This window comes from Calypte anna, chromosome 2, assembly GCF_003957555.1.
Source record: "Calypte anna isolate BGI_N300 chromosome 2, bCalAnn1_v1.p, whole genome shotgun sequence".
Lineage (NCBI taxonomy): Eukaryota > Metazoa > Chordata > Aves > Apodiformes > Trochilidae > Calypte > Calypte anna.
Window position 1 is genome coordinate 150,745,232 of NC_044245.1, and position 26,762 is coordinate 150,771,993.

At 59.1% G+C, this 26,762-nt stretch overlaps 1 protein-coding gene across 1 annotated transcript in view; it reads left to right on the forward strand.

The window, feature by feature from the left end:
- The window catches only part of LOC103526249 (maestro heat-like repeat-containing protein family member 1), a 53,547-nt gene that overhangs the window by 12,265 nt on the left and 14,520 nt on the right, over positions 1 to 26,762 (forward strand). Inside the window, 21 exon segments of the mRNA XM_030444736.1 lie at positions 184 to 202; positions 205 to 275; positions 278 to 326; positions 1,052 to 1,088; positions 1,090 to 1,102; positions 1,810 to 1,917; positions 2,595 to 2,714; positions 5,579 to 5,701; positions 6,897 to 7,043; positions 7,198 to 7,224; positions 8,194 to 8,316; positions 9,551 to 9,630; positions 11,544 to 11,679; positions 12,810 to 12,905; positions 13,595 to 13,699; positions 14,069 to 14,204; positions 16,023 to 16,135; positions 17,863 to 18,015; positions 20,355 to 20,509; positions 21,142 to 21,307; positions 23,114 to 23,313. Of these exon segments, the coding sequence (XP_030300596.1) occupies positions 184 to 202; positions 205 to 275; positions 278 to 326; positions 1,052 to 1,088; positions 1,090 to 1,102; positions 1,810 to 1,917; positions 2,595 to 2,714; positions 5,579 to 5,701; positions 6,897 to 7,043; positions 7,198 to 7,224; positions 8,194 to 8,316; positions 9,551 to 9,630; positions 11,544 to 11,679; positions 12,810 to 12,905; positions 13,595 to 13,699; positions 14,069 to 14,204; positions 16,023 to 16,135; positions 17,863 to 18,015; positions 20,355 to 20,509; positions 21,142 to 21,307; positions 23,114 to 23,313 (2,177 nt within the window).

The following is a 26,762-nucleotide window of genomic DNA, read 5'->3' on the forward strand; positions in this document are numbered from 1 at the left end:
GTTGTTCCCCACCCCTGGAGAGGTTGGAGTTGGATCCTCTTCACCCGGGGTGCGCAGAGAGGTGGGAGCTGTGCTCTCCTCGGCTTGTGGCCTTCAGTCCCCTCCACGTCCCACGTTCCCTGGGGTTTGTGGTCCCATTTTTCTGATTCCCAGCCTGCTGATGGGTTTTTTTCTCTCTCCCAGGTTGTCTCTTCCCAGCCCTACCTGGGGAGGGCCGGGGAGCGGCCGCTCTGCGCCTCCTCCACGTCCTGCGGGGCAGCATCCACCCTGCTCTGCAGCATCTTCTGGAGCAAGAAGGTTTCCTCTCCTGGTGGAGCACCTGGAAGGTAGGAAGGGGATCAGCTCGGGAGAAACCCTCTGCCTGGCTCTCAACCTTCTCCAGAGCCAACTGGGGTGATTCCCAAGAGTAGGGTGGGCTCCTGGCTGGGGACCCTCGGGAGGTTGGAGCTGAAAGGAGGAGCTGGTCCTGGTTTGAGGAGCAGATTTCTGCCCAGGAGCAGCTGAGGGCCCTGGGGGTGTTGATCCTGGAGCAGAGGAGGCTGAGGGGAGACCTTGTGGCTCTCTGCACCCCCTGAGAGGAGGTTGGAGCCAGGGGGGGTCGGGCTCTGCTCCCAAGGAACAAGGGATGGGACAAGAGGAACTTTGGGCACAACTCAAGTTGTGCCAGGGGAGGTTTAGGTTGGAGCTGGGGAAGAATTTCTGCCTGGAAAGGGTTGTCAGGGCCTGGCCCAGGCTGCCCAGGGCAGGGCTGGAGTCCCCATCATCCCTGGAGGGGTTTCAGAGCCCCACAGATGTGGGGATGAGGGACATGGGGGGTGCTGGGGTCAGGGTTGGACTCGATGCTCTCCAAGCTCTTTTCCAACCTCTGTGATCTGATGACCTGAATCACCTTGGTGCCACTAATTGCCACCAGGAGTGCCCTGGTCTCTTGGGTGGTTTGTCCCCACCATGTCAAGTCCAGGACATGCAGGTATTTTGAGCATCCTCCCCCTGCTGTGGGATGTCCAAGGAGGGTTGAGGATCCAGTGTCAAAAACATCCTTTCCTCCTAGAGAACACGGAGAAGTCCCTGATCCAGAAGGAGTGGGAGAAAGCTGCTGCTGGTAAGGGTCCCCATGCCAGGGTGGGAGGAGAAGTGGCCACCAAGCCTCTGGGCTCTGCTTCTGCTGGCAGGACAGAGCAAGGGGTGGGGGGGGGTTGGTGTTCTGTGGGTGTTCACCTTCTCCCAGCCTGGCCCCTGGTGGCAGGGGATGGTCACTCCCTTGTCACACCTCTGGGTTTCTTGGTTCTGAAGTGAGATGGAGGTCAGCAGGGAGGGAGGGAGGTCCTGCAGGACAAGATCAGAATGAGCTCTGGTGGGTCCCAGGAGTGTCACCTTCCATTTTGGGGTTTGGGTTGGGGGTGGCTGCATGGAGCAAGGGCTGCTCTGGGCTGGGCAGGACTCCAAGGCCTCAAGCCAGCCCCTGATGGTGATCCCAGAGGTGGAGCACTTTGGTGGTGTGGATGGGGTCTGGGTTGACCTGACACAAGCACTCCATGGGATGGTTCTTCCTCCCCATGGGATGGTTCTTCCTCCCCATGGGATGGTTCTTCCCCTCCCTGGGATGGTTCTTCCTCCCCATGGGATGGTTCTTCCTCCCCATGGGATGGTTCTTCCTCCTCATGGGATGGTTCTTCCTCCCCATGGGATGGTTCTTCCTCCCCATGGGATGGTTCTTCCTCCCCATGGGATGGTTTTTCTCCCCATGGGATGGTTTTTCTCCCCATGGGATGGTTCTTCCTCCTCATGGGATGATTCTTCCACCCTCAGTTCCTCCAGGAGACACTGGTGGCCGTGGCTGACAACACCTGGATTTGCCAGTTCATCCCAGAGATGTGTGGACACCTCAACAGCTACAATGGGATCCCACTGGAGAAGGTGATGGGGAGGGAGTGGAGAGCCCAGCAGAGCAGGGACAGAGCCCATCCAGCCCTCAGTGCTTCCCGTTGTGGAACCTCAGACTGGTTGGATGATCTTGGAGGTCTCTTCCAACCTAAACATTCTGGAATTCTGGGGTTGGGTTGGAGGGATCACCCAGTGTCACCCCAAACCATTGGGCTTGGGTGGCACTGGATGGGTTGGACCTCAAATCCCCCCCAGTGCCATGGTCAGGGACCCCTCCCCAGCCCAGGGGGCTCCAAGCCCCATCCAACCTTCAACACTGCCAGGGATGGGGCAGCCACAGCTTCTGGGGGCAACCTGGGCACCCAGGGGCTCAGCACCCTCACCCCAAAGGATTTCTCCCCATCTCCAACCCCAATCCAATGTAGGAACAGTCAGAGCTGCTCCCAGGTTGGTCACCAGGGGCTGTGGTGCCCTGGCTGGGGAACCTCTCTCCTGCTCCCCCTCTCCTGGAGGTTTTGTTTCCATTTGGGGCAGGAGGAAGGGTTTTGTTTCTGCTGTCCCCCAGCTGCTCGTGGCCAAGCTCTGTCCTTCCCCTTGGCTTTGGGGCAGGTGCCTCCAGGGTGCTGCAAGGAGTAACCCAGGGGTGGATGGAGCCCCCCTGAGGGCTGGGCCAGGTTCCCAGGGGTGGTGACGTTCCTTTGCTCTTCCAGAATTTCCTCTATAAATGCATTGGGACGACCCTTGGAGCCTGCACCAGCAAAGACCTCGTTCAGAAGCAGCTCCAGGAGCTCCTGGAAACAGCCAGATACCACGAGGAGGCAGAGAGGGAGGTGAGGAGGAGCTGGGACAAACCCTTGGCTCATCTGGAGGGAGCAGGAGGGATGGTCCCGTGCTGAGCCCTCTGCTCCAGTCCCACCAGGCCTGGGCTTTGGTGTCTCCTGGAGGCTGGATCCAGGGTAGGACACAGCTGCTGGGTGGATGGGCACAGGGAAGTGGAGAGAACCCAGGAGCAAGAGGGCTCTGAAGTTGGGTGAGATGCTTGGGGTGCCCTGGGACACTTTCTCAAGTGGCATTTGTCCCCAGGCTGGGACAGGGTGATGTTCCCCAGCCCTGAGCCTGCTGGCAGAGCTGCTTCCCCAGGGACATCATGGAACCCCAGACTGGGTTGGGTTGGAAGGGACCTTAAATCCCTTAAATCCCCCCCAGTGCCCCCCCTGCCATGGTCAGGGACCCCTCCCCCAGCCCAGGGGGCTCCAAGCCCCATCCAACCTTCAACACTGCCAGGGATGGTGTCACATCCCAGCACATAGGTGGCTTCTGGGCTACCAGTGCACGTTGCCACCTCCTGTCCCATTTGTCACCCAGCAGTGTCCCCAAGTCCTCCTCTTGGCTGTTCTCCATCCCCCCCAGTTTGTGCTGGCACTGGGAATACCCCAACCCTTGCTCTTGGCCTCCTTGGGTGGACCCCCCAAAGCCTTGGTGCTGGGTAGGGGTCTCTGCAGGTCTGGGGTGCAGGGGGTGTTTGGAGCTGCTCCATCACTGCCAGGTGCCTCCTCTGGGCAGAGCTGCTGCTGGGACAGCCCAGGCAGCCCCTCCTGCTGCCACCAGGGTCTGGGATGCCTCTTGGTCCATCCTTGGGACTCAGGGAGCCCCAGAGGTTTGGGGAAAAAAATCCCTGAGTTTATTCCCACCTTGTCTCCCTGTCTGCTCCTCAGAGCATCTCAAGCTGCTGAGATGTTCCTCTCAGCTCCATCTTGGCTGGACCAGGAGGGGTTGGTGCCTTCTCTGTCCTCTCGTGGGGAGCCTCACATCCCCCGTCCATCCACATCCCTGCTGCTGCCCTGCCTGCAGCCTGGGCTTGGTCACAGGATCATCAGATGATCCCCTTTGTTGGGGAAGGGACCTTTAAAGGTCATCTCATCCACCCCCCCACGTGGAGCAGGGACAGCTTCAACCAGATCGGGTTGCTCAGAGCCTCATCCAACCTGGGAGGGTCCCAGGGATGGGAAGGGTCCCATCTCCCACCCCTCTGGGCAACCAGGGCCAGGGGCTCAACACCCTTCATTGCTTCATAGAATCCCAGACTGGTGGGGGCTGGAAGGACCTTAAATCCCCCCCAGTGGCCCCCCCTGCCATGGTCAGGGACCCCTCCCCAGCCCAGGGGGCTCCAAGCCCCATCCAACCTTCAACACTGCCAGGGATGGGGCAGCCACAGCTTCTGGGGGCACCCTGGGCACCCAGGGGCTCAGCACCCTCACACCAAGATTTTTTTCCTCCTGCCCAACCTTAAATCCCATTTTCTAAACCTAAAATATCTGATGTGTCACCTGCAGCTCCCCTCTTTCAATTTAAAACCATCACCCCTTGTCCTACCACTCCGTGCCTGTGGAACCCACCTCCTCCTGGATGCTTTTCTTACCCCGAGTTCAGCCCTTCCCTCACCACCCCAGACCTGAGCTCAGGGTTGGGTTCCTCCTGCCCATCCTCACCAGGCTCGTGCTCTGCTTCCTCTCTAAAGTCATCTGAGCATTCCAGCTCCACCAGCACCTCCACCCCCTGCAGACACCTTCAAGTGCAGAGCAAACAGCAGCTCCTGCTTTCTGGCTGCTCTCCAGCTCCAGCAGCTCCCTCCAGAGCTGCTCTGGAATAAACTGCTGATCAAGTTCCAGCCTCGACCTCCTCCAGCCAGGCAGGACCTGTTGAGCCTGCTTGGATCTGCCCCAGCTCCTGCCTCCCACAGAGCTCCTGACATCTGACATGGAGCTTCCTGCCCCTGCTCCAGCTCTGACCCCATCTGTCCATCAGGGAGCCCCAGATTGGTTTGGGTTGGGAAGAATCTTAAAGATCACCTTGATCCAACCCCAATCCATGGTCAGGGACCCCTCCCCAGCCCAGGGGGCTCCAAGCCCCATCCAACCTTCAACACTGCCAGGGATGGGGCAGCCACAGCTTCTGGGGGCAACCTGGGCACCCAGGGGCTCAGCACCCTCACCCCAAACCATTTCTCCCTCCCTCCCTGCCTGCCCAAGATCTCCTCTCCATCTCCCCTCTCCCAGCTCCAAACCCTTCCCCCTGGGAGGCTCCCATCCCTCCAGGCCCTTGTCCCAAGTCCCTCCCCAGCTTTCCTGGAGCCCCTTCAGGACCTGGAAGCTGCTCCAAGGTCTCCCCATTGCAGCCTTCTCTTCTCCAGCCTCAACACCCCCAACTCTCTCAGCCTGGCTCCAGAGCAGAGCTGCTCCAGCCCTCCCAGCAGCTCCAGGGCCTCCTCTGCACTGGCTCCAACAGCTCCGTGTCCTTCTGCTGATGGGGACCCCAGAGCTGGACACAGCTTTACCCCAGGGGGGTCTCCCCAGAGCAGAGCAGAGGGGACAATCCCCTCCCTGTCCTGCTGCTCACACTGCTGGGGGTTTGATGCCTCCTGGGCACCTTCTCCTCACCCCACACCCCCAGGTCCCTCTCCCCCTCTTCTCCTGGGTTTGTGCTGGGGATCACGTGCAGGGTGGTCTTGCTCTTGGTCTTGGCCTTCACTGTCCCCTGGATTCCCTTGTGAATGCCCAGGGATTCAGGAGCTGCTCCAGCTGGACCTGGCTCAGATGCTGGGATGTTACCAGGTCCAATGGATCTTCTGAGTCATCACTCAGGGCTGAGGAACTGAAGGGCTTTCTGCTGTTGTGTTTTTCTCTTCTTCCTCCAGGGCCTTGCTTCTTGCTTTGGGATCTGTGCCATTCATCACCTGGAGGAAACCTTGGCCAAGCTGGAAGAGTTTGTTAAGTCTGATGTCTTCAAGAGATCCATGGGACTGTTCAGTATCTTCAAGGTAAGAGCTCAGAAGGTTCCTCCTGCCACACATCCAGCAGTGAAAAGCTCCCAGGGGCTGCTTCATCCCTGGCCTGGGGTGCAGTGGTTTGCCCATCACCCACCCTGCTGCTTCCTGGTGGTCCCCAGGCAGCTCCTGTCCCAGGAGATGGGGCTGTTCCAGACTTGCTGACCTAGGAGGTGGGTTTTGTAGGATCATGGAATGGTCTGGGTTGGAGGGACCTTAAATCCCCCCCAGTGCCCCCCCTGCCATGGTCAGGGACCCCTCCCCAGCCCAGGGGGCTCCAAGCCCCATCCAACCTTCAACCCTGCCAGGGATGGGGCAGCCACAGCTTCTGGGGGCAACCTGGGCACCCAGGGGCTCAGCACCCTCACCCCAAGGAATTTCTCCCTCCCTCCCTCCCTGCCCAAGATCTCCTCTCCATCTCCCCTCTCCCAGCTCCAAACCCTTCCCCCTGGGAGGCTCCCATCCCTCCAGGCCCTTGTCCCAAGTCCCTCCCCAGCTTTCCTGGAGCCCCTTCAGGACCTGGAAGCTGCTCCAAGGGCTCCAGGCTGAACACCCCCAACTCTTTCAGCCTGCTTTAACTCCTGATCTCCAAGGTTGGGTGTCTGAGGGATGGGCTTGGTGCTGTGTGAGGTTCTGACCCACAAGAGGAGGGTGCCAGATCAGGATCTGGGTGCAGAAGCCCTCCTGAAGCCCAGGAGCCCTGGGACAGGGGGGGTCTGGGGAAGGAACCCTCACTGGGATGTTGGGGATGAAACCTCTCAGCAGTGCTGGTGAAGGGGCAGAGGTTGGTGGGTAGTTAACCAGCAGCTAACTAGGTTAGCTTTGGCCAGGCTGCCCTGTGGGGCTCCTGCAGGTGACACTTGGTGGCCAAGGGGGCTGATGGCTCAGACAGAGGTTTGGTGGCAGTGCAGCTCAGGGTGGGCACTGGGTGCTCCTCCAGGGCTCTGGAGGTTGATGCCACCACCAGACCATGGAAGGGGAAGGGCTGAGACCTTCTCAGGGGGGTCCTGTCACCCAGGGCCACCTTCAGCTGAATCCTTCAGAACCCTTCCATGTGAGGCCTGGCTTCCCCACCACCCCTGTCCATAGAACCATGGAATCACCATGGTTGGAAAGGGACCTTTGAGGTCATCAAGTCCAACCACAGACCCCCCCCCCCCATCATCATCCTTCTCCTCTGCTGTGCCAGGACCGGAGTGACAACGAGGTGGAGAAAATCAAGAGCAGCCTCATCCTCTGCTATGGCTACGTGGCTGCCTATGCCCCCAAGGAGCTGGTGCTCTCCAGGATTGAAGCAGACATCCTGAAGAACATCTTCCAGTACTTTAACACCAAGGTAAAGCTGGTGGGATTGCTCCCTCCTGCTCAGGGAAGGGAGAAGAAGACGAGTGAGCTGGATGGGTCCCATCAGGCAGCTCCTGGGAGAAGCCCATTGCTTCCTCCTTGCTAATGTCTCTTGTGTTTTGTTTTGTTTTTTTCCACTCGTTCAGGTTCTGGGAATAAAGGTAGAAACCAAGGTACAGGGTGAGGCCTCAAATCTCAAACTCCTCTCTGCTCTTTCCTGCCTCTCTCTGCCTGCATCTTGCTCTGGGTTTTCCTGGAGAGCAGCCCCACAGCCACGTCCCATGAACCATGGGAGCTGCTGCTCCTCTGGTCCTTGGCCATGGTCAGACAGCCCCCAAGGTCCTTGGCCATGGTCAGACAGCCCCACAACCACATTCCTCTGCCCATGAGGACCAGGAGAACAGGTTCTGGTCCAGCCAGAACCAGGCTACTGCCGTTTCTCAGGTGGAAGTGTCAGGCCAAGGCTGTCTTCTCCAGGCTCCACTAATGTGTTTTCCTTCTGGGCTCCTGCTGGCACTAACAGCTCCTGCAGAACAGCTCCATCCCCCAGGAGAGCCAGGGACTCAAACCCTCCCCTGGTTCCATGTCCACCTGGGAGCACCCCAGGAGGTTTTTCCTCTTGACCCCATGTTGGGTTTCCCCAGAAGCTGTGGCTGCCCCATCCCTGGCAGTGTTGAAGGTTGGATGGGGCTTGGAGCCCCCTGGGCTTGGGGAGGGGTCCCTGCCCATGGCAGGGGTGGCACAGGGTGATCTTCAAGGTCTTTCCCAACCCAACCCATTCCATGATTCTGTGTCCTGACCCCTGAGCTCCCACACGAGGAATTTCTCCTCCAGCTTCTGGAGCCGCCTTGAGCATCGTGGTGCTGCTCAGGTGGGGAGAACTTGGAGATCTGTCCTCATCCCATGTGCTGCCAGGGTGTTCCTGGTGACCTGGCCACGGGGGGACCTTCCTGCTGCCCCCCTGGCACCAGAGAGCTGGTGGGGTGGATGAGGAGCAGGATGAACCCAACACTCCCCCAGCAGCAGAGCCCGAGCTGGGGTGCGCTGGTGGCTGCTCGGAGGGGCAGCAGGGTTGGGGGTGATGAGGAGCTGTGGGGTGAGCTCTGGGGCCTCACTTCTCCTCCCTGGGTTCTTGCTCTCAGGACCTGACCCTGAAGCTGTGCCTCATCCGGAGCATCTGCATGATCAGCCAGGCCATCCACAGCGGGGACAGGGCTGGGGACTTCACCTTCTCCCGCAAAGCTGAGCTGGTGGCACAGATGGTGGTAAGGGCAGAGCCTGGGAGGTGGCCTGGCCTGGGGGCACCATGGGGGGGCTCCCTGTGGAGGGGTTCCCCATGGGGGGGTTCCCCGTGGGGGGGTTCCCCGTGGGGGGGTTCCCCATGGAGGGGTTCCTCGTGGGGGGGGTTCCCCATGGAGGGGTTCCCCATGGAGGGGTTCCCAAGCCACCTTGCTGGGGGTGAAGTGGAGGTGTAGCTGCTCCATCCCTGAGCTGTGCTCTGGGTGCTCTGTGGGAAGGGTGGGTGGCTGGGAGTTTGCTCTGCTGGGAGATGTCCCCAGGTGGCTGCTGAGCTCTGCTGGGATGGGGTGTTGTCCCCATGGCCCTGCTGTCCCCCCCATGGAGCTGCTGTCCCCCCCATGGAGCTGCTGTCCCCATGGAGCTGATGTCCCCATGGCCCTGCTGTCCCCCCCCATGGCCCTGCTGTCCCCCCCCATGGCCCTGTTGTCCCCATGGCCCTGCTGCTGTCACCCATGGCCCTGCTGTCCCCATGGAGCTGATGTCCCCATGGAGCTGATGTCCCCATGGAGCTGGTGTCCCCATGGCCCTGCTGTCCCCCCCATGGCCCTGCTGTCCCCCATGGCCCTGCTGTCCCCATGTAGCTGATGTCCCCCCTGGCCCTGTCGTCCCCCTGGCCCTGTCGTCCCCATGGCCCTGCTGTCCCCATGGCCCTGCTGTCCCCATGGCCCTGCTGTCCCCATGGCCCTGCTGTCCCCATGGCCCTGCTGTCCCCATGGCCCTGCTGTCCCCATGGCCCTGCTGTCACCCATGGCCCTGCTGTCACCCATGGCCCTGCTGTCACCCATGGCCCTGCTGTCCCCCCCATGGCCCTGCTGTCCCCATGTAGCTGATGTCCCCCCTGGCCCTGTTGTCCCCATGGCCCTGTCGTCCCCATGGCCCTGCTGTCACCCATGGCCCAGCTCCCTGGGCTCTGCTGGCCCTTTGGGTGAGGACAGGTCCCAGCATGGTGCTGAGCAGTGGGAGGGTGACTTGCTGTGACCTGAACCAGCCTTTCCAGGAGCCATGGTGGTGCCTCCCCTCCTGGCAGTGTTGGAGCCCCCTGGGATGAAGGTTCCTCCAGCCCCAAGCACTCCGGGGTTGTGCCGTGGTCCCCGTGTCCCTCTTGCCCAAGGCTCGGGGGTGGCTGAGCAGATCTGTGGGGTGGGTAACTGCTCGGGCTGGAGCTGGAGGTGCCCCCAACCATCCCCTTCTGCCTCCCAGGAGTTCATCAAAGCGGAGCCCCTGGAGGCCATGCGGACGCCGGTTCGGCAGCGGGCGATGGTCACCTGCACCTACCTGGTGTATCCTTCCTCCATCCCCATCCCTGGGGGATTACCAGCTCCCTGCAGGGGGGATTGGCATCTCCATCCCTCGACCCACCAACCCCAGGGAGCGGGAGAGGTTGGGGGCTGAGCTGTTGGAGAGGAGCACGGAGGAAAGGGACCTGGGGATGGACACCAGGATGAGCCAACAATGTGGGCAAGAAGTCCAGTGGCATCCTGGAGTGGGCTGGAAGGGTTTGTAGGGCAAGAGAGGTTCTCCTCCTCCTCACTCTGCCTGGGTGAGGCCACAAGGAATCACAGAATCTATGGGTTGGGTTGGAAGGGACCTCAAAGCTCACACAGGTCCAGAACCTCCTGCCCAGGGAGGGACCCAGGGAACTCCAAGCCCCATCCAACCTGGACTGGAATATTGAGGTCTGGAACCTTGAGTCCATTTCTGGGCCCTTCAGTTTCAGGACAGGGAACTACTTGAGAGAGTCCAGAGCAGAACCTCCAAAGTGATGGAGTGGAAAATCTCCTGGTGAGGAAAGGCTGAGAGAGCTGAGGGGCTCTGGAGCTTGGAGACTGAGGAGAGGGGGGGATTATCAACATCAATGATGGTGATAAATATGGAAAGGGTGAGAATGGAAAGCAGCTCCCTGGAGAAAGCCCTTGGAGTCCTGGTGGGCAGGAAGTTCTCCAGGGGTCAGCAATGTGCCCTGGTGGCCAAGAGGCCAAGGGTGGCCTGGGGGGCATCAGGAAAAGTGTGTCCAGCAGGTCCAGGGAGGTTCTGCTCCCCCTCTGCTCTGCTCTGCTCTGCTCTGCCCTGGGGAGAGCACAGCTGGAATCCTGGCTCCAGTTTGGGGCTCCCCAGTTGAGGAGAGCCAGAGATCTACTGGAGAGAGTCCCCTGGAGAGCTGGGAGGTGCTGAAGGGCCTTGAGCATCTCTGCTGGGAAGGAAGAGTGAGAGCCCTGGGGGTGTTGAGGCTGGAGAAGAGAAGGCTGAGAGGGGATCTGCTGAATGTCTGTCAGTAGCTGAGGGCTGGGGGGCAAGAGGAAGGGCTCAGTCTCTTTTGGGTGGTGCCCAGGCCAAGGAAGAATGGGTTGAAGCTAGAAGATGGGAAGTTCCAGCTCCAGGGGAGGAGAAACTTCTTTGCTGTGAGGCTGAGGGAGCCCTGGCCCAGGCTGCCCAGAGAGGTTGTGGAGTCTCCTTCTCTGCTGCCTTCCAAACCCCTCCTGAACCCCCCCAACCTCCAGATGAGGTTCCTCTCCTTCTCTGCTGCCTTCCAAACCCCTCCTGAACCCCCCCAACCTCCAGATGAGGTTCCTCTCCTTCTCTGCTGCCTTCCAAACCCCTCCTGAACCCCCCCAACCTCCAGATGAGGTTCCTCTCCTTCTCTGCTGCCTTCCAAACCCCTCCTGAACCCCCCCAACCTCCAGATGAGGTTCCTCTCCTTCTCTGCTGCCTTCCAAACCCCCCCTGGATCTGTTCCTGTCTGGGCTGCCCTGGCTGATCCTGCTGTGCCAGGGCTTGGACTCCAGCATCTCCAGAGGTCCTTCCAACCCTGAGCATTCCCTGATTCTGTGATTTATTGGGAACCTCCATGGTGGGCTTGGAGTGGCCCCAGCCTCCCCCTGCCCTTGCCCTTGCTGCTGACTGCTCTTTGGTTTTTCCTGGGCTCAGCAGTCGATGTTCTTGAAGTGCAGCAGAGCCAGGGACAAGGCCCTGAGCTGTGCCAAGGGGACTCCTGAGCTCAGGTTGAAAACACCCCCAAGGTCCCAGCTCCTGGCACAGCTCCTGGGGACACTCTCCCTGCTCCCCCTTCCAGCTGCTGCCCCATGGCATGGAGCTAAGCCAGCAGGAAGGCTCCTGGAGAGCCTCATTCCTTCTTCTCCAGCTTGGAAGGAGCTCCTGGAGATCCATCCCTGTTGCTTCCTTAACCTGGGATCAGTGTCCTGGAGCCCCAGCTCAGTGACCCCGACAGGACAGAGCTGATTGACACCTGCCTGGCTGGGGTGCTCTCCCTGCCACCCCCTGACCAGGGCAAGGAGAAGGATGAGAATGGTGGAGATGTCCTACACAGAGAGGTGAGGGACCCAGGAGCTGCCTGGGCTGCTCCCAGGATGGATTCCAGGCATGGAATTGTTTGGGTGGGAAAGGAGCTTGGAGAGCATCGAGCCCAACCCTGACCCCATCCCCACCCCATGTCCCTCATCCCCACATCTGTGGGGCTCTGAAACCCCTCCAGGGATGATGGGGACTCCAGAACCCCCAGAAACCCCACCTGTGACAACCTGGTCCTGTGCAGATGGAGCTGCAGAAGGGGAAAGTCCCAGACACTGGGATTAAACTACAACCCCAGACCTGGCAGAGTCATGGAATGGTTTGGGTTGGGAAAGAGCTTGGAGATCCTGGAGTCCAACCCTGACCCCAGCACCCCCCATGTCCCTCATCCCCACATCTGTGGGGCTCTGAAACCCCTCCAGGGATGATGGGGACTCCAGCCCTGCCCTGGGCAGCCTGGGCCAGGCCCTGACAACCCTTTCCAGGCAGAAATTCTTCCCCAGCTCCAACCTAAACCTCCCCTGGCACAACTTGAGTTGTGCCCAAAGTTCCTCTTGTCCCATCCCTTGTTCCTTGGGAGCAGAGCCCGACCCCCCCTGGCTCCAACCTCCTCTCAGGGGGTTGCAGAGAGCCACAAGGTCTCCCCTCAGCCTACTTTTTAAAAACCTATTATTTATGCTTTTATTCTAGTCGGGTTTTTTTACAGGCTTTGAAGCTTTGAAGCTTTTTTGTTTTTTGGTGTTTATCCCAAAATAAGCCCTGGAAGAGACCCAGAAGCATCTTCAAAGGGTTCATTCAGCCTGGGATTGATCTCCAGCTGGCAGGAGGACCAAATTCCCTTCTGGAAAGTTGGCACTCGAGCATCTCGTGCTGGGTGCTCAGGTTCTGCCTCGCTGCTGGGCCTGGGGGCTGCTCATGGGAACACCTCTGTGGTGTGGAATCTGCAGTGGTCTGGAAGTTCTCTTCCAACCCAAAGCCTTCTGTGGTTCTGTGACTCCCAGGTGCTTTTTGCAGACTGGGTTTCCATCCCAGCTGAGCTGGAGCTGCTGCACCCTGGCTCCCAGCATCTGAGAGAGGCCTCTGAGGTTGGGAGGGAGCTCTGCATCCCCCCTGGGGTGCCTGGGCAGCCTCTGAGTTCTCTTTTCCTCCTCAGATGCTGTATGGGGACACCCTCAGTGCCCTGAAGGACCTGCTGAAGAGTCTGCTGCAGAGGAGCCTGACCCCCCATGGCCTCCAGGACATGTTTGCTGTAGGTGCAGCTTGGATGGGGGAGGTCATGGGACAGGGACAGCTCTGGACCCAGAGTGGGAATTGGTGGGAATGGTCCCCACTGCTCCTGGTGCCATCAGCTCCACGGTGACCCTGACCACCTCCTGCCTGGCTGCTCTGCTCCAGGAAAGGTCTGGAGGGGCAGAAGGAGGTGATTGTCCCCTTGGGCATGCCTGCTGGTGCCCAAGAAGGGTGCTCAGGCTGAGGAGGAGTCTCTGGGAGCAGGGGAGGAACCAGCAGTGTCCTGCAGATGAGGTGGGATGAGCCATGGGCTGAGGGAAGGGTTCCCAGAGAGGCTGCTGGGCTGAAGGACACTTGGGCAAATCAGAGACATCTGGGTTGGAGAAGCCAAGCTTCTGCTCTCCTTTCTCATCATCAGATCATTCTTGGTTGGAAAAGAGGTTTAGGACCATCAAGTCCAACCATGAACCCAATGCTTCCAAGGCCACCTCCCCATCTCCCTCATCCCCACATCTGTGGGGCTCTGAAACCCCTCCAGGGATGATGGGGACTCCAGCCCTGCCCTGGGCAGCCTGGGCCAGGCCCTGACAACCCTTTCCAGGCAGAAATTCTTCCCCAGCTCCAACCTAAACCTCCCCTGGCACAACTTGAGTTGTGCCCAAAGTTCCTCTTGTCCCATCCCTTGTTCCTCATCCTTTTCTCCTGCAGCATTTGGGTCCCTGGATCAAGTCCCAGAAGGAGCAGGAGAGGCAGAGGGCAGTGGAGGTCAGTGCTGCCTTGCTGGAGTTCTACCTGACCAAGCTGAATGTCAGTGTAAGTCCCCCCCCTGCTCCCCCATCCTCCTCCCCCTGGCAGCCACTGGGCCCTGGGTGCCTCCCCTGCCCAACTCTGGGCTCAGCTCCTGCTTGGGGCTCTTCTTGCTAATAACAGAATCATGGAGTGGGTTGGGTTGGGTTGGGTTGGGAAAGACCTTAAATCCCATCCCATGTCACCTCCCTGCCATGGTCAGGGACCCCTCCCCAGCCCAGGGGGCTCCAAGCCCCATCCAACCTTCAACACTGCCAGGGATGGGGCAGCCACAGCTTCTGGGGGCAACCTGGGCACCCAGGGGCTCAGCACCCTCACCCCTAAGGCTTTCTCCCCCATGGCCACCTGAAATGTCCCCCACTGTCCCCTCTGCAGACCCTCATCCCCTTCTACAACCTTGGTGTCCTGGTCGCCCTCTTCTCCCCGCGCTGCTCCGACTCCTTGGCCGCCGTCCGCAGGGACGCTGTGGATTGTGTCTACTCCCTGCTCTACATCCAGCTCTGCTATGAAGGTGGGGGCTGGGCTGGGGAAGGTTGGGGGTACCAGCACCAGGATCCTTCTTCTTTTTCTCTTTTTCTCTTTTTCTCTTTTTCTCTTTTTCTCTTTTTCTCTTTTTCTCTTTTTCTCTTTTCCTCTTTTCCTCTTTTCCTTTTTTCTCTTTCTCGCCTTCTCGCCTTCTTTCCTTTTCTCCTTTTCTCCTTTTCTCCTTTTCTCCTTTTCTCCTTTTTTTCTCCTTTTTTTCTCCTTTTTTTCTCCTTTTTTTCTCCCTTTTTTCTCCTTTTCTTCTCCCTTTTTTCTCCTTTTCTTCTCCTTTTCTTCTCCTTTTCTCCCCTTCCCCTTCCCCTTCCTCCTCCCCCCTTCCCCCATCTACCCCCTTCCCCCCTTCCCTGTCCCACCTTCCCCCCTTCCTTCCTTTTCCCCTTCCTCCCTTCCTTCCTTTTCCCTTTTCCCTTTTCCCTTTTCCCTTTTCCCTTTTCCCTTTCCCTTTTCCCTTTTCCCCTTTTCCCCTTTTCCCCTTTTCCCCTTTTCCCCTTTTCCCCTTTTCCCCTTTTCCCCTTTTCCCCTTTTCCCCTTTCCCCCTTTTCCCCTTTCCCCCTTTCCCCATCCCAAATGGGGTCCCTGCAGATGGCCTTTGCTGCAGGAGCTGTTGGAGGACCCAGCACCGTAGGATGAGTTGGGTTGGGTTGGGTTGGGTTGGGTTGGGTTGGGTTTTGTTGGGTTGGGAGGCACCTCCACAGAGACCTCTCCAGCCAGGGGGTTGCTCCTCAGGGAAGGGTTTGGCTTTCAGAAGGTCTCTGCCAAGCTCAGGTGGTTCCTGAGGTTGCCTCTCAGCCTGGCATCCTCCTCCTCCTCCTCCTCCTCCTCCTCCTCTCCAGCAGAGGTCAGTCCTGCACCTCCAACAGCCCGAGCTGAGCCACGGGGAGCAGAAGGGTCTGGGGAGGATCTGTTCTGGGTCCTGCTCTGCAGAGCAGGGTGGCTGCTTGCAGGAAAAGCTCCTCTGGCCCTTGGTGGCACCTCTGGGTTCTCTGCCCCTTCCTGAAAGCTGAGGAAGCTCCAACCCTGCAGCTCCTGGGGTGAAATTGCAGCATCATGGAACAGAACCAGGGGATGCTTTGGGTTGGGAAAGAGCTTGGAGAGCATCGAGTCCAACCCTGACCCCAGCACCCCCCATGTCCCTCATCCCCACATCCCCAGGGTCTGAAACCCCTCCAGGGATGATGGGGACTCCAGAACCCCCAGAAACCCCACCTGTGACAACCTGGTCCTGTGCAGATGGAGCTGCAGAAGGGGAAAGTCCCAGACACTGGGATTAAACTACAACCCCAGACCTGGCAGAGTCATGGAATGGTTTGGATTGGAAAAGAGCTTGGAGATCCTGGAGTCCAACCCTGACCCCAGCACCCCCCATGTCCCTCATCCCCACATCTGTGGGGCTCTGAAACCCCTCCAGGGATGATGGGGACTCCAGCCCTGCCCTGGGCAGCCTGGGCCAGGCCCTGACAACCCTTTCCAGGCAGAAATTCTTCCCCAGCTCCAACCTAAACCTCCCCTGGCACAACTTGAGTTGTGCCCAAAGTTCCTCTTGTCCCATCCCTTGTTCCTTGGGAGCAGAGCCCGACCCCCCCTGGCTCCAACCTCCTCTCAGGGGGTTGCAGAGAGCCACAAGGTCTCCCCTCAGCCTCCTCTGCTCCAGGATCAACACCCCCAGGGCCCTCAGCTGCTCCTCACAACTTCTCCAGACCCTTCTCCTTCTGCTCCACACCCTTCCCCACCTCCATTCCCTTCTCTGGCCACATTGTCACCCAACAAACACTCCCTCTAAATCCAGGTTTTGCTCGGGACCACCGGGATGAGATGGTGGAGGGGCTGAAAGCTCTGAAGAAAGGTCTGGAGGACCCTGACTTCACTGTTCTCTTCCACACCTGCAACAACATCGCCACGGTAAGGGGGGTGACCCAGCACCCAGCACCCAACACAGCCCTGGGTAGCAGGAGCCCCAGAGGAGCTGCTGCTTTGCCCCTGCTGAGCAGCCATGGGGTCTGGATGCTGTCAGGGACCACGAGGCCCCTGAAGTCTTCTCCTCCAGCTGGAGAAGCTGCTCAGAGCATCCCACCCTCACTGGGAACCTGCTGGTCTCCTCTTTGGGCATGAGGAACCCCAACCAGGACACCAGTGCAGACATTCTGGTGTCCCAGGGGGCTCCTGGCTGCCTCCTAGGGCAGCACTGGTGTTGGTGAAGCTCTGCAGGGAGCTTCATACCCAGAAGGCTCCAAAGGGGGCTCTCAGCCCACCCTGATGGAAGTGATGTGCAGAAACACCTGGGGTCTGGGGGTGAGGGATGGGCTGAGGGGTGACCACTCAGCTCTTGAGAGAGCAGCACAGATCAACTCCCCCTTGGTCACCATTTTCTGTGCCAAGAGCTCTGCCCCAGGAGGACTTGGAGCTGTAGAGAAGGTGGCAGTCCTGGAAGAGCTGCCATCCCACCAGTATTTAGAATCATAGAATCATAGAATCATAGAATCATAGAATGGGCTGGGTTGGAAGGGACCTCAGAGATCATCAAGTCCAACCCTTGATCCACTCCCCCCGTGGTTCCCAGCCCATGGCACTCAGTGCCACATCCAGGCTCTTTGGAAAGATCTCCAGACACGGAGAATCCACTCCTTCCCTGGGCAGCCCATTCCAATGCCTGATCACCCTCTCCAGAAAGAAATTCTTTCTCAGCTCCAACCTAAACCTCCCCTGGCACAACTTGAGACCTTTTGTGCCCTCTTGTCTTGCTGAGAGTTGCCTGGGAAAAGAGCCCAACCCCCCCCCCGCTACACCTCCTTTCAGGGAGTTGTAGAGAGTGATGAGGTCTCCCCTGAGCCTCCTCTTCTCCAGCCTCAACACCCCCAGCTCCCTCAGCCCTTCCTCACAGCAATTCTGCTGGATCCCTTCACAGCCTCCTTGCTCTTCTCTGGACCTGCTCCAGCACCTCAATCTCCTTCCTGAGCTGAGGGGCCCAGAACTGGACACAGGACTCAAGCTGTGGCCTCCCCAGGGCTGAGCACAGGGGCAGAATCCCTTCCCTGGACCTGCTGGTGACGCTGTTCCTGAGCCAGCCCAGGATGCCATTGGCCTTCTTGGCCACCTGGGCACACTGCTGCCTCCTCTTCAGCTTCCTGGCAATCCAGACTCCCAGGTCCCTTTCTGCCACTCTGTGCCCAGCCTGGAGCTCCCCATGGGGTTGTTGTGGCCAAAGTGCAGGACCCGGCACTTGGAATGTTGAACCTCATCCCGTTGGGATCAGCCCAACTCTCCAGTCTGTCCAGGTCCCGAGGCTGGGGTGGACACTTCCCCCTCCTGACTCCTCTGCTGAGCACTTTGTTCCCCCCTCAGGTCTGGAGAGCTTGGTGGCACCTGAGGAAGCAGCATCCCAGCAGCTGGGGGGTTGCTGTAGTGGCTTGGTTGTGTTGTCCCAACCCATTCCCAGGGACCCCCGGGTCACCCAGCCCTAGGGACTTGTCCTCCCTCCCATTCCCACCATTCCCACCAGTTTGGGCTCCCGGGGGATGTTCCACAGGACACGGAATGGTGGGAGAGCCGTGAGGTCCCTCCTCGGGCTCTGCTGTGTCCTCAGAGGGGCTCCTGGGGGTGACACAAACCTCTCCCTTCCCTCCCCACAGGTGATTGGGAAACGTGTCCCTCCTGACCAGCTGATGAGCCTTCTGCTGGCCATGTTTGAGGCCCTGGCAGACCCTGACAAGAACTGTTCCCGAGCAGCCACCGTCATCATCAACTCCCTGCTCAAGGAGCGAGGGGGAGTCCTGCAGGAGAAGGTGAGCTGGTCCTGCAGGAGAAGGTGAGCTGGTCCTGCAGGAGAAGGTGAACTGGTCCTGCAGGAGAAGGTGAGCTGGTCCTGCAGGAGAAGGTGAGCTGGTCCTGCAGGAGAAGGTGAGCTGGTCCTGCAGGAGAAGGTGAGCTGGTCCTGCAGGAGAAGGTGAACTGGTCCTGCTTGGCCATGCCAGGGGCTCCCTGGAGACCTGGACGGAGCCTGACAACTTCCCACTTAGGATCACAGAGTGATGAAGGTTGGAAAAGGCCTTTAAGGTCATCACAGCCAACCCAACCCCACAGCCAACAGAACCTTTGTCCTTAAGTGCTGCATCCACAGCTCCAGGGATGGGGACTCCACCACTTCCCTGGGATGGGGACTCCATCACTTGGTCCTCCAGCAGCTGGTTTGCTCTGGGTGTTGAGTTTCTCTGGGGTTCTCCAGAAGGAGCAAGCCCTTGGCTGGAGTGTGACCATCACCAGCCAACAAAACCATGTCCTCAATTGCTATGTCCACACGGTTTTTTGGACACCTCCAGGGGTGGGGACTCCACCACTTCCCTGGGATGGGAACTCCACCACTTCCCTGGGATGCTGGCTCCACCACTTCCCTGGGATGGGGACTCCACCACTTCCCTGGGATGGGAACTCCACCACTTCCCTGGGATGGGGACTCCACCACTTCCCTGGGATGGGAACTCCACCACTTCCCTGGGATGCTGGCTCCACCACTTGGTCCTCCAGCAGCTGGTTTGCTTTGGGTGTTGAGTTTCTCTGGGGTGCTCCAGAAGGAAGAAGCTCTTGGCTGGAGCCTGATGCCCAGCCCAGGGAAGAACCCAAGCCCTGTCTCTGTCCATTGTGTTTCTGGCCAGAGGAACACTTCTCCCAGAGCTCCTGACCTTCCTCCATCCCCCTGGTGCTCTCCTCCTCCATCCTCATGGCTGGGGAAGGCAGCTCTGTGGTCCTGGGCAGTGGCTGCTGGAGGCACAGCTCTGCTCTGGCTCTGGGGTTGAAGAGTTCAGAGCAGTTTCACTTCACCAGAAGGGTCTTGGGCTTCCCTGGGAAACCTTTGGAAGCTCCAGGGGAGCTGGGAGCTCCTGGCTTGGGAAGTCAGGTGGAATGCTGACAGGGCTCAGAGCTTGCTGGCCACAGAAAGCTTTTTCTGACTTAATCCACCCCCCAGCCTGGGCTCAGCTCCCCCTTCTCCTCCAGTAATTGGAAACACCAGGTCTGGTGGAGCTGCTCCTTGGCCTGGGCTTTGCCTCTCAAAGCTTCTGCTCCAAGGCCCCCTCACTACCTGGGAGATCTCCTCCTCCAAGGGGATTGCCCCAGCTTCCAGGAGTCACCTTGGGGTCACATCCTGAGCCAGCCCTGACAGATCCTGAAACCTGAAGTGATGCTGAGCCCTCGGGGTTGGTGGGACACCCCCCACCCCAGCTGGTTGCTTCCACCTTAATCCCAGGGAATTTGCTGCCAAGGTTTGGTCTCCACCTCGGCTTCCTCTTTGCCTTAAGTTGAGTTTCACAGCTGTCTGGGGTTTTCCCCACGCCTTCAGCTCAGGTTCCTCTCAGGACCCTTCTGGCTGAGCTCCTCTCATTGCTCACCCTCCATTCCTCACCAGGAGGTGGTGGGGAGGTTGAGGTTTGTCCTTGTTGGGACCTCTGGGGAAATCCTGCAGCCATCTCCTGGCACCTTGGACTTGCAGAGAGGTTTGGGGTTCTCCTGGTAAGGAAAGAGAGACTTGGAGGCAACCAAACATCCCATGGTTTGGGTAGGAAAGGGACATTTAAAGGTCACCTCGTCCGACCCCCCCTGCAATGAGCCCTCAACCAGAGCAGGAATGTCAGCCTCAGATCATTGGGTCATGGACTGGGTTGGGTTGGAAGGACCTTGAACCTCATCCAGTGACACCTCAAACCATGGACTGGGTTGGGTTGGAAGGACCTTGAACCTCACCCAGTGACACCTCAAACCATGGACTGGGTTGGGTTGGAAGGACCTTGAACCTCACCCAGTGACACCTCAAACCATGGACTGGGTTGGGTTGGAAGGACCTTGAACCTCACCCAGTGACACCTCAAACCATGGACTGGGTTGGGTTGGATGGAGCTTAAATACCACCCACCCCAACCCATGGTCAGGGACCCCTCCCCAGCCCAGGGGGCTCCAAGCCCCATCCAACCTTCAACACCTCCAGGGATGGGGCAGTCACAGCTTCTGGGGGCAACCTGGGCACCCTCACCCCAAAGAATCCTGTCACCTGCCTGGACCCCAAGTGCTGAGCATCTCCAGGCCCTCAGCAGGGGCTCCCTCACCCGTGTCCCATCTCCTCTTCCTCCCTCAGGTCCCTGACATCCTGAGCATCATCCACAGCAAGCTGGAGGAGGTGGATGAGGAGCACGTCCGCAAGGCTGCCCAGCAGACTGTCTACATCTTGGCCTCCCAGCACAAGAGTGTGGTGGTCTCCAGCCTCCTGGGCAGCACCCTGCCCTTTGACAGGTCCTGCCCTGCCCCACCTCTCACCTGGGCAATGGGGACCAGCAAGGCTGTCCCCAGAGAGCCTCACTGGGGTGCTTGGGGACGAACCTCCAGCAGGTCACAGAATCCCAGGCTGGTTGAGGTTGGAATGGACCTGAGAAATCATCATCCCAACCCCCCCTGCATGGGCAGGGACACCTCCCACCAGCCCAGGCTGCTCAAAGCTCCATCCAACCTGGGCTGAGACACCTCCAGGTGTTCTCCTGGTGACAGCTGCTCCCTTCCTACCACGGCGTGCAGGCTGCTGGGATTGGGGCAGTTATGGAGATTTTGGGTCTGGGGTAGCCTCGGGGGGTTGTCCAAGAGCAGGGTGGTGGGTGAGGATCCCCCAGCACTGCTCCCATTGACCACGCAGCCCTGGAAGCCCCCAGGATGCTGTTCCTCCAGGGCTTTGCCAGCAGTGAGGCACCAGCCCTGGTGGCATTGGAAGCAGGTGGCTCCAAGGAGGGGGGGACATGACCCAGGTGTCCCCTGTTGCAGGGAGGGGGTCCAGGACTGGGTGCTGAGCTCCTCCAAGGAGGGTGGGAATGAAGCCCAGGAGCTGGTGCCAAAGCTGCTCTCCCTCCCTCCCTCCCCTCCTTCCTCTCCTCCAGCCACACGTGCACCATGTGGAGGTCCCTGGCTGGAGAGCCCACCCTGACCTCCCAGATCCTGGAGCAGCTCCTGGAGAAGGTGAACAGGGATGTGCCCTACAAGGAGAGCAAAGGATTCCTGCTGGGCAGCGGCTCCGAGCGCGTCGCAACCCTCCTGCCCCTGGCTGTGAGTGTCTGGGGAGGTCGTGGAGCCAGGGAATGGGGAGGCTGGGAAGGGGCTTTATACATCACCCAGTTCCAACCCCCCTGCCATGGGCAGGGACCCCTCCCACAGCCCAGGGTGCTCCAAGCCCCATCCAGCCTGGACTTAAAAACTTCCAGGGATGGATGGGGCTTCCAGCACCTCCCTGAGCAACCTGGGCCAGTGTCTCACCACCCGCATGGTGAAGAACTTCTTCCTAATATCTCATCTAAGCCTCCCCTCCTCTAGTTTGAATCCATTCCCCCTGGTCCCATCAATACCCAACATCCTAAAAAGTCCTTCCCCAGCTTTCCCGTAGCCCTTTCAGACACTGGAAGGCCACAATGGGGTCTCCTGGGAGCCTTCTCCTCTCCAGACTGAACAACCCCAACTCCCTCAGTCTGTCCCCAGAGGAGAGCTGCTCCATAGCCCTCTGATCATCCTCATGGCCCTTCTCTGGACACATATCCATATTTTTCTTGTAAAAGAGGGTCCAGAACTGGACTCAGGACTCCAGGTGGGGTCTTAGGAGAGCAGAGCAGAGGGGGAGAACCCCTGGCCTGACCCTGCTGGCCAAGGTCCTCTTGATGCAGCCAAGGGTCCCGTTGGCTTCCTGGGCTGCAGGTGGGCACTGCTGGCTCGTGTTGGGCTTCTGGCCCACCAGAACCCCCAGCTCCTTCCTTCTCCTCAGGGCTGCTCTCAGGACAGGCCCTGCCCAGCCTGGGTCAGTGCTTGGGATTGCCCCAGGACCCTGCACTTGGTCTTGTTGAACTTCATGGGGTTGGCATGGGCCCACCTGTCACGGTCAAGGTCATGGTCATGGCCATGGTGTCATGGTCATGGTTCCACCTCTCCAGCCTCTCTAGGTCCCTCTGGTTTCTCTCCCTTCCCTCCATCACGTTGACTTCACCTTGGTGTCACCTCAATGCCACCCTCCCTGTCACCATCCATTCCCATCCCGTCTGCCCCCCCTCACACACCTGGAACACATTGGTTGTAACTTATTCTTTTATATATCTTTTATTTTCATTCCCTTGGCTCTCGGGGGTCCCGTGCCAGGCGTGGCCTCTGGAAACAGCTCCTGGCTGGGGACTGCTTGTTAGAGCTGATCCACCAGCTCGTAAACCCCCTCCCAGGTGTCCGTCCTCTGGGGAGGCCATTTGGCATTGCAGCTTTTTTTTTAAAAAAAAAAACATAAATAATAAAAAAAAAAAACACCCAACCCCCCCCCCAGGCCCAGCTTGGCAGCTCCTGAGCAGTAAAGCAGCTGTGAAAATTTCCTCCTCTTCTTCTGAGGGACCAAACACAGACGGGAGAGGATCAGCAAACCCCTCCCTGCTGGGGGTTTCACACCCCCCAGATTCTGCTGGGGAATTGCAGCTTTTTTGTTTAAAAAAAAAAAAAAAAAAAAGGAAAAAAAAAAAACCTGGCCAGAACTGCACCTCTTCTCTTCCTGCCCATAAAACCTGAGCTCTCCTCCCCAACCCCCCCAGGTCCAAACTTCAAACCTGGAAACCCCCAGGAGCTCGAGGAGGGGGAGGTTGGAGTAGCTGCGGGTAGGATACCCCGGGGTTACTCCAGGGGTAAAGGTGATGCCTTGTTAGGAAGGTGAAGGGTTTTTTGGGAAAAAACCCAAAAGACCCAAAAAAGAAAAGGACATAAAAGCCCATAAATCACCTTCTAAAGCAACCCCTGGCTGAGTTATTTACTAACAGCTCCCGGCGTGGTGTGGGAGATCCCCTCCTAATCCTCTCCTCCTCCCTCCTCAGCCTTTTCTCTCTCTCTCTCCAGGCCACATGTGCTCTGTATGAGATCATGTCTGCTCCGGAGGCTGGGGCAGCAGTTCTGGGACTCTACTCCCCTTTGTTTGTGACTCTCCTGCTACGCCTCAGCTGCACCGTGGGTGTCCAGCTACCGAAAAGCCTCCAGAGCAAGGAGAAGAGGAGCCAGAGCCAGAGCTCAGCTGCTCCCCGCAGCCTCCAGCCCTGCAGGTAGAGCCTGCCCGGGAGGGAAGGGCCCCACCTGCCCCCTGGAACCCACACGGGGCCTTTGCTTTGGGGGGGTTGAGGAGCACCAAGCAGCATCTGCTTGGGGAGGAACCCCTTGGGGTCATCACACTCAGAGCCATCACCCCTTGGGGTCATCACCCTTTGGGGCCATCACCCTTAGAGCCATCACCCCTTGGGGCCATCACACCCTGGAGACATCACCCTTTGGGGCCATCACCCTTTGGGGCCATCACCCTTGGGGCCATCACCCCTTGGGCTATCACCCTTAGAGCCATCATGCCCTGGAGATGTCACCCCTTGGGCCATCACCCATTGGGCCATCACCCCTTAGAGCCATCACCCTTTGGGGCCATCACCCTTAGAACCATCATGCCCTGGAGACATCACCCTTAGAACCATCACCCTTTGGGGCCATCACCCTTTGGGGTCATCACCCCTTAGAGCTATCACCCATTGGGCCATCGCACCCTGGAGACATCACCCTTTGGGGCCATCACCCCTTGGGCCATTACCCTTAGAGCCATCACCCCTTGGGGCCATCACCCCTTGGGGCCATCACCCTTTGGGGCCATCACCCCTTGAGCCATCACCCTTTGGCTCTGACCCCCCAAGCTCTGCTGTGCTGGGAGCTCCAGAGGCTTTGTTTATTTGGGTTTTTTTTTTAGGTTTTATTTTTTTAGGGTTGGTTTTGGTTTGGTTTGGTTTTTTGGGGGGTTTCCAGTATTTTTCTCTTCTGCAGAGCACAACCCCTCAGGTGGGAAGCACTCACTCAGCTGCCATGGGGGTGCAGTCAGAGGGGTCCTCAGAGCTCTGCTGGGTTGGGGCTCCTGCCCCAAGCTGCCCCCCCAAAAAAACCCCATCTGGCTCTGCTGTGTCCCCCAGGACTCATTGGGCACATCAGGGGGTGGGTGAGCATCAGCTGGAGAGGGAGGAAGGCTCTGCTGCCCTGGAGGATGAGGAGGGGGAGGTGAAAAGAGCAAATTTCTTGGATTTGTCATCAAGTTCAGAGTAGGAAGGACCTCTGGAGATGCTGGAGTCCAAGCCTGGCACAGCAGGATCAGCCAGGGCAGCCCAGACAGGAACAGATCCAGGGGGGGTTTGGAAGGCAGCAGAGAAGGAGAGGAACCTCATCTGGAGGTTGGGGGGGTTCAGGAGGGGTTTGGAAGGCAGCAGAGAAGGAGAGGAACCTCATCTGGAGGTTGGGGGGGTTCAGGAGGGGTTTGGAAGGCACCAGAGAAGGAGAGGAACCTCATCTGGAGGTTGGGGGGGTTCAGGAGGGGTTTGGAAGGCACCAGAGAAGGAGACTCCACAACCTCTCTGGGCAGCCTGGGCCAGGGCTCCCTCAGCCTCACAGCAAAGAAGTTTCTCCTCCCCTGGAGCTGGAACTTCCCATCTTCTAGCTTCAACCCATTCTTCCTTGGCCTGGGCACCACCCAAAAGAGACTGAGCCCTTCCTCTTGCCCCCCAGCCCTGGGTGCCCAGGTTGCCCCCAGAAGCTGTGGCTGCCCCATCCCTGGCAGTGTTGAAGGTTGGATGGGGCTTGGAGCCCCCTGGGCTGGGGAGGGGTCCCTGCCCATGGCAGGGGGGGCACTGGGGGGGATTTCAGGTCCTTCAACCCCAACCATTCCCTGATTTTAGGATTCTCTGGAGCTGCTGCTCCAGGCACCTGCCTGCTCCCCCCAGCAGCCCAACATCTGGATGTTCTCCAGCTCGCCTTGGCCTGCAGGGAGGAAACTCTGCCCTCATTTCCAGATTTATCCCTCTTGTGGCTTTCCAGATTTGGTGGTTTGGGGTTTTTTCCAGGTTATTATTAGATTTTGGGGGGGAAAAGAAAGAAAGAAAAGAATCCTGGAGGAGCCCAGAAGACACTGACAGCCTTGGGTGTGCTGAGCAACTGGGACTTTCCCAGCAGGGAGGTGGAATGGGTGACAGCAGGGTGTTGGGGTGGGTGTAGGGTCTTGGGTGACAGGAGGGTGATGGGTGACAGGAGGGTGTTGGGGTGGGTGTAGGGTGTTGGGGTGCAGCAGGGTGTTGGGGTACAGCAGGGTGTTGGGGTGGGTGTAGGGTGTTGGGGTGCAGCAGGGTGTTGGGTGACAGCAGGGTGCTGGGGTGGGTGTAGGGTGTTGGGTGACAGCAGGGTGTTGGGGTGCAGCAGGGTGTTGGGGTACAGCAGTGTTGGGGTGGGTGTCGGGTGTTGGGGTACAGCAGGGTGTTGGGGTGTAGCAGGGTGTTGGGGTGGGTGTAGGGGTGCAGCAAGGTGTTGGGGTGCTGCAGGTGCTCTCTGATGAGGCTTTTAGTGAGAGCAGGTGAGAAGAGGAGGCAGCAGAGCCCCAGGGGATGGAGCAGGAGGTTGGGTGAGGGCTGTCCTGGAGGTGGTGGTGGTGGTGGTGACATCCCTGGAGCTTGTGGCACTTGCCTTGTCCCCTTGTCCCCTTGTCCCCTTGGGTTGCTCTGGCCCTGCTTTGGGGTGGATCCTCTGTGGCTTTGGGTTCCCCCAGCCAGAACTCAGTTCTGATCCCTCAGTGATTCCTGGAAAAGAAGTTGGGGCTGGATGAGGCTCCTGGGGCAGTGCAAGGTGGGTGCTGAGCCCTGGGGCAACCAGGAGATGGGAAGGGGCCAACAACCCCCCAGAAGCTGTGGCTGCCCCATCCCTGGCAGTGCTGAAGGTTGGATGGGGCTTGGAGCCCCCTGGGCTGGGGGAGGGGTCCCTGACCATGGCACTGGGGGGGATTTGAGGTCCTTCCAACCCAAAGCACTCTTGGGTTTTATGACCTATGATTCTTCAGCACCCCCATCCCAGATGTGGGGTGAAGGAGCCCCTCAACCCCTGCCCTGCAGCCCCCAGGAGCAGCTCAGCCCCAGGCTGATCCCTCCTGATCCAGGTGGTCCCAGGCTTTGCTGGTGGGTCCAGGATTGTTCCAGAGGGGTTTTCTTGCTGTACTCCTGGGCTGGTGTGCTGACCATGCTCTTCTTGACTCCCTTGGGACCACAGCTGGGGGATCACCCACTGCATCCGTGTCCTCAAAGAGGGAAATCAGCTCCTCCATCCCCACTCCCCCCAGGTCAGAGGATTCTTGACCCCACTTCTCAAATCTCCACCTGATCTTGCAGGTGTTGGCACAGAGCAGCCGTGTCCTGGCTCTGTGTCATCCCTGGTGACATCTCCTGCTTTTGAGGAGCAGGGAAAGGGGCTGCATCCCCCTGGCTCCTGCTGGGAATGTCCTGGGAGTGAGCAGAAGGTCAGGGAGCAGCGCCCGGTTCTGCTCCGAGCCCTGGGTGCAGGGAGGTCCCCGTGGCCACGGAGTCATCACTGATGGATGGATTTGGATTTGGGGAGGGGGGCTGGGGTTTGGGAACAGTCTTCTGTCCGAGACAAAAGAAAAAAACCACAGGGATGTGAAATTCCATCCCTGGTCCCAGGAGCTGGGTAC